A 10,000-nucleotide genomic window follows, 5' to 3' on the forward strand; every position below is an offset into this window, starting at 1 on the left:
AAGGACATTGTCCTGTCTCAGGGGTATAGTTCTATCTCAAGGGCATTGTCCTGTCTCAAGGGTATTGTCATATCTCAAGGGTATTATCCTATCTCTAGTGCATTGTCCTGTTTGTCGTACACTGTCCTATCTCTAGGGTATTGTCCTGTCTCGAGTGTACTGTCTCTAGGGCATTGACCTCTCACTAGGGCATTGTCCTATCTCAAGGACATTGTCCTATCTGAAGAGTATTGTCCTACCTCAATTGTATTGTCCTACCTCTACAGTAGTGCATTGTCCTGTCTGTAGTACATTGTTTTATCTCTAGGGCATTGTCCTGTCTCAAGTGCACTGTCTCTAGGGCATTGTCCTCACACTAGGACATTGTCCTATCTCAAGGGTATTGTCCTATCTCAAGGGCATTGTCCTATCTCAAGGGCATGTACTATCTCAAGGACATTGTCCTATCTCAAGTGTATTGTTCTACCTCTAGTGCATTGTCCTGTCTGTAGTACATTGTCCTATCTCTAGGATATAGTCCTGTCAAAAGTGCACTGTCTCTAGGACATTGTCGTGCCTTGCCTCTGCCTTCATGAGCGACCTCTAAAGAAGGACGAACATTACAGAGAGCAACAAGGGGTATTGGGAACGTGCTGAAAAGAATGTTCTAGATGAAAGGGGGTTAGGGTGAAAGGCGGGAGTGGGGGGAGATGGGGGAGGGAGGGATTGTTAGAGGAGTTGAAAGAGAAGGTTATTGATGCTGAGGGTAGGAGGCATATCTGAGTGGATGTGTCCAAATTGGTCTCTTCCTCCGACCAGACCCTGACCATTATAAATGCCCCAAGGATTGAGCCTAATGGTTTCAACTACTTCTGTGTGTTTTCTCTCTCTCTCTCTCTCTCTCTCTCTCTCTCTCTCTCTCTCTCTCTCTCTCTCTCTCTCTCTCTCTCTCTCTCTCTCTCTCTCTCTTACATTTATGTCAAAGTTTATCAAGAGATTTTTTTGTGTCCTGTTGGATTTTTATCAATGGTAGCCATATTTCGTTTCTAAAAAGTTCTTAGCTCTCTCTCTCTCTCTCTCTCTCTCTCTCTCTCTCTCTCTCTCTCTCTCTCTCTCTCTCTCTCTCTCTCTCTCTCTCTCTCTCTCTCTTATATTGACATCTTATTATATTAAGAATTTTATTTTTTGTGTTCTGTTGGATTTTGATCAATGGTAGCCAGATTTACTATTTTTTTTAAAAAACCTTGTTATTATTATTATTATTATTATTATTATTATTATTATTATTATTATTATTAGTAGTAGTAGTAGTAGTAGTAGTAGTAGTAGTAGTAGTAGTAGCCATCCTTAATGGCCAAGGATCTCTTATGTTTTTAAAACATTGTTGCCCACATTACCTGATTTTCTTTTTATTTTCTACTTAAATTCGCCGTTTTCATTCTATAGAAACTTAAACTCTTTAACTGGTTGTCATTATTACTGTTATATGATATACATCCTTTTATTGCTTAAAGAACTTAAATATCTATAAAAAGGATAAATATTTCATACCCAAAAATCTCAGCTTATGCTGAAACATTCAATTTAATTAAATAGAGGATTTTGTGTGGAAAAACCCGGGGGTATCAAGAACTTCAATCCTTTATGGGATACAAGGAAATAAATCAATATTTAATTAGAAATTATCTTAGTAACATTATATGAAACACAATACAATAACTTTAATTTAGGCATTTAATTGGCCAGTTACAGTGTAGGCCTATAAACACTGTAGTTTTAAAATATAAATTATATCAAGTAGCCACTTAATGTATAGAAATTAATTCATGAATGATTCTGTGTTTTCAGGCTTCCTGACACCATGAATAGAAAACCAGATATAATACAGGAATAAATAAAAGAAATACCAAAAATAAATAGAGAAGGCTTATCACAAGGAAAGAAAACGGAACTCAAAGAAAACGGGAGACAAAGTCTAAACGAGACAAAGAAAACGGGATGTGTGCATCTTTGTCGGAAAGTGCAAAGAGACGATGATTGAAGTCCATCTGTCTCCATCATCTGAGTCATTTGAACTCGATGGCTCGTTAAGGACATGACCCATCCATTTCAGCACCCTTCCATTTGCTTATTTGATGATGCTCAACGTGTTACAGAAATTGGAGTTGCATAAAATATCCCTTGAACTCTGTTATTCATCTCGAAATTTCTTTCCTTATTTCCTAATTGAATCTCGGTGATCGTGAGGGTATTAATTACTTTCCACGTTGATATTTACTTATCTACCTTTTATTTCTTTAAGTAATGTTAGGTAGAGAGAGTTTGGTTTTCCTTATTAACTTGAAAAATCGTTTATTACCTAACCTGGTTGTTACTCTTTTGGTTAGGCCTTGTATTGTTTAACTTGACTATAGTCCATTTCTTTTAGCGATGCATATTTGCACCGACTCGCGGCGGTGGCCTTTTAGCTTGGAAAAAGTTTCCTGATCGCTGATTGGTTAGAATTATCTTGTCCAACCAATCAGCGATCCGGAAACTTTTCCGAGGTAAAAGGGCACCGCTGCGAGTCGGTGCAAATATGCAGCGCTAAAAGAAATGGACTATAGGCCTACTGCTTTCTCAGTATTTAAACTCACCAGATTTATCAGGAACACAATTACCTGAAATACTTACCTACTTTCTGATTAGAATTCATTGATTGTTGAATCACACATCTAACCTGTCAATTATTCAGAATTAATGATTCATAATCATTCTCTGATGCTTGAAAACTTTTGAGCTGATCAAAATAGAACAATCATCTCCTATTGCATCCCTTCAAATCTGTTAATCTTCCTTTGAGAACATAATCTACATTCAATCAAAATGTATTATTATACCCAGTTGATGGTATAAAATCTATATTTAATCAAAAGTTATACCCAGTTCATAGCATAAAATCTATATTTAATCAAAAGTTATACCCAGTTCATAGCATAAAATCTATATTTAATCAAAAGTTATACCCAGTTCATAGCATAAAATCTATATTTAATCAAAGATTATACCCAGTTGATGGCATAAAATCTATATTTAATCAAAAGTTATACCCAGTTCATAGCATAAAATCTATATTTAATCAAAAGTTATACCCAGTTCATAGCATAAAATCTATATTTAATCAAAAGTTATACCCAGTTCATAGCATAAAATCTATATTTAATCAAAGATTATACCCAGTTGATGGCATAAAATCTATATTTAATCAAAAGTTATACCCAGTTCATAGCATAAAATCTATATTTAATCAAAAGTTATACCCAGTTCATAGCATAAAATCTATATTTAATCAAAGATTATACCCAGTTGATGGCATAAAATCTATATTTAATCAAAAGTTATACCCAGTTCATAGCATAAAATCTATATTTAATCAAAAGTTATACCCAGTTCATAGCATAAAATCTATATTTAATCAAAGATTATACCCAGTTGATGGCATAAAATCTATATTTAATCAAAAGTTATACCCAGTTGAGGGCATAAAATCTATATTTAATCAAAAGTTGATGGAATAAATTCTATATTTAATCAAAAGGTATTACTATAACCAATGTATATAGAATGGCCCCCTTCTATATACATTGATTATAACCATTTGATATAGCAACTAACGTTTTTTTACTCAGCTAATGGGTGATAAAAAGCTAGATTTTTTTTTTTTTTTTATTTCACGCCCCTTCCTTTCTGTTCGTTCGAATAATCTCCTTCGTACCTCTGGTAAAACGAGCAGCAACTATTGCACCTGGTAGCTAGTCGATCATAGAGGGTAGCAGCCAGAGCCAAAAGGGTACACGAGGTTAGCAATTTCACGCCTCAATCTCTAGCTGTGAAACCGAAAACTAAACCTTATTTTAAATCATTCTTTCAAGGAAATGGTTTAAGGACATAGGAGAATTTATATATGTATATATATATATATACACACACACACACACATATATATATATATATATATATATATATATATATATATATATATATATACATATACATATATATATATATATACATATATATATATATATATATATATATATATATATATATATATAAACGTAAATAGACACATATGTATATATACACACATACATATATATATATATTTATATATATATATATATATATATATATATATTTATATGTATATATATACGTATATTTATGTTTGTATTTATATATAATATATATATTTATATATGTATATATATATATATATATATATATATATATATATATATATATATATATATGTTATTTTGAAATATTAAAAATCATCATCTTAAATTCCATTTATTTGAAATAAAGAAATGAATACAAATTCAAGTCATAAATATTATTACATAATTAAAAAAGTACACTTTATATATATACTGTATATATATATATATATATATATATATATATATATATATATATATATATATATATATACAGTATAATATAAATATATATATATATATATATATATATATATATATATATATATATATATAATTTATATATATATATATATATATATATATATATATATATATATATATATATATACACATATATGAATTGTCGCAGGCATATGCTATATATATTCAAATATAAAGATACAAATTCATAAAACATAACATATATATACACACACACACACACACACATATATATATATATATATATATATATATATATATATATATATATATATATACATTACGTGATAGGAATATGCTTTGTTTTCCTTGCAAAAAAAGCGTTCTAGAATATCAATCAGTGACTAGATCTCATCTCTGACTGAAAAACATTCACATTCCTGAGACGAATAAAAACATGCCATAATCAAAAGATTTATATGAAAGAAATAAAAAAAAAAAACCTGCATTAACTAACTTGCTTCTTAAATCTTATCAGGTTTTTGTAGTTTTCATATGAAGGATCCAATTTATTGTTGTTATTGTTCTTGAAATATTTTATTTTGATTCTTTATTTTTCTCTTGTAGTTTATTTATTTCTTTGTTTCCTATCCTCGCTGGGCTATTTTCCCCTGTTGAAGCCCTTGGGCTTATAGCATCTTGCTTTTCCAACTAGGCTTATAGCCTAGCTTTTAATAATAATGATAATGATAATAATAATTTTAAAGATTTAAAAGCTACTCATGAATGGCAGAGGCAAGGGATAGCAACATTGTCCTAGCAAGTAGGACAAGGCCCTAGAAACTGACCATATATACATATGATCAGTCCCTAAGCTCCCTCTCCATCCATGTTAGGACCACAGTGGGCCAGACAATGACTGGAAATGACTCAGCAAATAGACCTATAGGCTCCCCTAAACCCCCCATCCTCAGCTCACAAGGTCTGATGCTCAGAGGCAAGGACGGTACCAACAGGCTACCACAACCCTTATGAAGGATTCCCAGGATTCAATTTCGTAGGTCCTCAAAATCCCAAAACGAGGATAGCAATACACCAAAAGTTAAGATCTAATATCAACAACTGTGGAAATTTGAATCTCGGTATTATAATTTCTCAACTATACATGTCTTTAAAACTAAACAATTTTAATATAAAGACTACACAATAAAGCTTTTAAATTACAGAAAACACGTCCTTCCACATGAAAAGTAATATCAAAACTCCACAATAAGAACCTTAGAACAATCAACTCAAAATCTTAATGAAATATCTATATAACCTTATATTAGAGCAAACAACTCAAAATCTAATAAAAGTTCTATATAGGACAACTCAAAAACTGATAAAAGATCTATATGTAACCATGAGGACCTCAGACACCCTTTTCTTCTGGACTAAAACTCTCCCTCAACCTCGCTCAAAAAACCTCTTATGAACCACCCGTTGTTTCTTTCCTCGCTACACCGGACGCTCTCGCTGAAACGAAGTTCCTCTTCGGCTCCGACTGCTTGTCGAAAGCGGCGGTATCGATGTAACCCGAATTAGTCTTCTCGTGGATCGTTTCTTCGAAGTCGTCGCCATAGTCCGGCCCGCGGTACCCATGGTGTTCCCGGCGACGTCCGCGGGAGAACTTCCTGGTGTTGTAACGGGTGATCCTTCCATTGCCTCGCCTTTTGTAGTAGGGCTTATCTTGGGGCATCCTGCCCCATGGGTCCCTGTCGTAGAATTCACGCTTCTTACGTCTCAGGCTAAACAGGGCGTTGGGATCGCTTGGAGCCATCTCCAGGGCTTCAGAGGGGCGGTTGACATCTTCGCTCACTGGAGCCGGAAACTCATCCGGTGACACTTGCAGTAACGTTAAAGGATGATCCTTAGATTCTGTTGAGAAATTTTTTTCAAAAGTTTAATATCTCTCTCTCTCTCTCTCTCTCTCTCTCTCTCTCTCTCTCTCTCTCTCTCTCTCTCTCCTCTCTCTCTCTCTCTCTTATATATCAAAATTATGCCAACTCGGCTTATCAAAAGAGAATGAAACACAGGAGAAAAATCACAATAACTTAGATAACGCACATATTGTACTATTGTAATAATAATAATAATAATAATAATAATAATAATAATAATAATATTTGCATAGTGATAAGAATTATAGTTAGCAGATCAAAGGTTACATATATTGCACAAATTTTACACACACACACACACACACACATATATATATATATATAAATATATATATATATATATATATATATATATATATATATACATACATATATATATATATATATATATATATATATATATATATATATATATATATATATATATATATATATATATATATATATATATATATCATGCATTATACCTTTTCCCTTTTAAATGAAGTGAAGGTAAGAGAGTACAGCCTTCCTGGCTGAACACAAATCAATAAGGATGAGGTTGCTGCCCTCTCACCATAACTCATGACATCAGTAGTTGCTAACACCCAATAACAGTTGACTATTTTATGGCTAATACCACATAGCTGTTGAGTGGGTTTGTTTCACTTACTCGTTTGCTCTGTATTTCGTTACTTTCGTTTATCAATAGTAACAAATATAGTACCAGATATAGGTTTATACAGCTATGCATGTATGTATTAACAAGTATAGTCACGGGTATAAGCCCATAGATATCCTCTTATAGAATTATATGTTAGAAAAATTAAGTATATATCATATTGTTATTATTATTATTATTATTATTATTACTATTATTATTATTATTATTATTACTTGCTAAGCTACATTCCTAGTTGGAAAAGCAAGATGTTATAGGACCAGGGCCCCTAACAAGGAAAATAGCCCAGTGAGGAAAGGAAACAAGGACAAATAAAATATTTGAAGACCAGTAACAACATTAAAATAAAGAGTTAGAAGATCACAAGTTAGAAGGTGAAGATAGATTAGAATTATTTTTATCTTTACTATTGACTGATTTTATAATCAAAAGTATTTGATTAAAAGAATCTTTGAATAGATATGAGGATTTTAATCGATTGCTTCCTGTGATTTTCTTCACAAATCTCTTATTAGGAAAACATGATAATTTAATCCTATTTTTATTTAATCTTTGAAAAAACATGTTAGTAAACAATCAAGTTTGCTCTCTTTATTTCTAAGAATCTTTTTTGATTAACAGCATAATCATTTAATTATTTCCTCATTAAAAAATCTAAGATTCTTATAAATTGTGCATCCTATTCATTAAACAGAAGATTTATTACCTTGCTGTCTAAAGATTGTTTAAATGAAAAACCAGCGCTCTAGTTTATTTTCAGTAAGTACCTTAAATAAATCATATCCACATTTTCTGTAATTCAATGCGTTCGATATAAAGCAATCCAAGTGAAAAACTTCACACAAGGCATCAATCTACAATGGAATCACTTCAACACCTCTCCTATAATTGCTATTCATTTATATGAGTAACATTAGCCTATTGTTTTCATGCCCTTCACACAATCAAACTTATAAGTAATTGGGTAACCGACTCTTTCTTGAAGTCTGTACACTGCTTTTCACCCATTATCTCTTGTAATATCAATAGCTACACCCTCAGACACCCTTAAAGATATATTTTAAAGATATGTGAACTTGCAAATCATATTAAGTAAGTGTACAGAACTTCAATCAGCTTTATCAGACAACAAATCCATTTGGAGAACAAGAGTCTCTCCTTGGCTTAAACATATAGGAAATATATTTACATTTCAAAGCACCAAGACCTACCTGGTTTCAGCTCTGAAGAAGGAGCACCGAGGGCGAAGAAGGGAAGGGCAAACACCAGCAGGAGAGTCAAGGATTTTGAAGAGAACCTTCCCCCCATATTGACGGAGGGAGAATAGCTTGTATCTGAAGACCGCACGGGGAAGTCGTCCCTTATAACCTTTCCTCTACATTTCTCAACTTCTTCCTCTCGGCCACTTCACCCTCCACCGTAAATGACGTCACCACGCCCTTTAAAACGACTCTGCATCATCTACTCCACAGTTAAACGACTTAGAAGAGGAAGTGGCGCGAGGTTGATGAAAAATGGTTGTAGCTCCTTAGCGGGAACGTCACAAGGATGATGAAAAACGGCTGGTGTCCTGAGTGGGAACGTGACGCACTCCGGGCAACTTACAATGAACTTGACCTGTAAATGTGAAGTCCTGCGGGCGAAAGGAAATGTAAACTCATTTGGGGAAAAGCCTTCAATAAGCAAGGGGTAGGGTCATAACCTCTCCTCTACTGCACATCCTTCTTGATGTTGATGGTCGCTTGAGCAACAAAGGGGTGGACCTTACTCGCAGTTGTTAGGGAGCGATGGTAGTCCTTTTAGTTGTCACGTGGCATGGAGAGGCCTTTATTTAATAGTCCTAATTCTATCTAAAAGTATACCAATTTTCTTCATTAGCAAGTGTCTTCATTCCTCAAGACCTGAAATAGGGTTTATGAAATTTATTTGAAAATTATTTTCTTTGGAGATCATAAAGGATGATCCAAGAATGGTAAGTCTAAAAGGTAAAGGCTTTAATGATGTGTACAGAAGAAGAAAAAATGAGTATTCTAGTATCTGTGCCAATTTAACATCATGGATAGTATCAGTAAATCAGAAGAAAAGAAACAACTTTTGTTAAAAACATATAAATGTTTATGAAACCAACCAGATCCGATAACCGATTTGCTGATAGCTCAGTAATTGATTGATGAATTCCATTGAATATCGTTCCTTATGAAGTTTGTGAATCTAAGGGAATGTTATGTTTGTATGTCTTCCGAAATAACATTTATAACACAGATTTTTGGCACACACACATACAAGAATTATGTAGGGCAATTGTTGCCGTAAGCTATCTAGTCCCATTTTAAGTAGAACCAATTAAATGACTAATTATAAGAGCCATCAAGTAGATATTGTAGCTTGTGATGAGTCAGATCTGGAATCGCCTCCATTTTCGTTAGTCCAGGTTGCCGGCATTTACAGCTGAGCGGGGCCTCTTGGCCAAAGGCACTAGCTAGTTTTAGAATAAAGAGATCTTCCATAAGGCACCCTTCTATAGTAAATTGGAGCTGCACCCTATCTAAGGGTGCCTGCAGGCTGTACATCTTGGTCAAGGAGGATCTGAAGCTAATTACAGATAGTTTAGCAAGTATCTAGATTGTACCCTTTGCCAAAAGTGACTTGGTTGTAGGTGCAGGTACCCTGATAAGATAGGCTTACAGGCTCTGTCTTGATCAAGGTTGACTTACAAGTAGCTGCAATTAGAAGTATACTCTTATGGTTCTCCGCCGATGACTTGTAATTGTATACAATTTATTCTCATAGCTAGGAAGAAAAAAAATAAGAAACAAACTAGATCTAGTATTTGCCAAACTCTGCTTAATTAGACCAGTAAACCTATTTCTCAGAGATTACCTGAGTGTCTATAAACAGGAAAATATAGATCACTGAGCTCTGGTATTTCATATGAGATGAAGAGGTCACCCCATCTATTGAAGTAGATTCACAGTATTTTGGAAAATTAACTGTGTGCAAAAGAGAGTTTCTGG

The 10,000-nt window shown here is 33.4% G+C and overlaps 1 protein-coding gene across 1 annotated transcript; it reads right to left on the bottom strand.

The window, feature by feature from the left end:
* Positions 1-4,716: 4,716 nt before the first annotated feature.
* Positions 4,717-8,778, bottom strand: LOC137658198 (uncharacterized). The gene is made up of 2 exons (XM_068392877.1): positions 8,198-8,778; positions 4,717-6,302 (listed from the first exon to the last, which is right to left on the bottom strand). The coding sequence occupies exons 1-2, from the start codon at positions 8,292-8,294 to the stop codon at positions 5,854-5,856; spliced, it is 546 nt and encodes a 181-aa protein (XP_068248978.1). The 5' UTR covers positions 8,295-8,778; the 3' UTR covers positions 4,717-5,853.
* Positions 8,779-10,000: the final 1,222 nt, after the last annotated feature.

Source organism: Palaemon carinicauda, chromosome 19, assembly GCF_036898095.1.
Source record: "Palaemon carinicauda isolate YSFRI2023 chromosome 19, ASM3689809v2, whole genome shotgun sequence".
Taxonomy (NCBI): domain Eukaryota; kingdom Metazoa; phylum Arthropoda; class Malacostraca; order Decapoda; family Palaemonidae; genus Palaemon; species Palaemon carinicauda.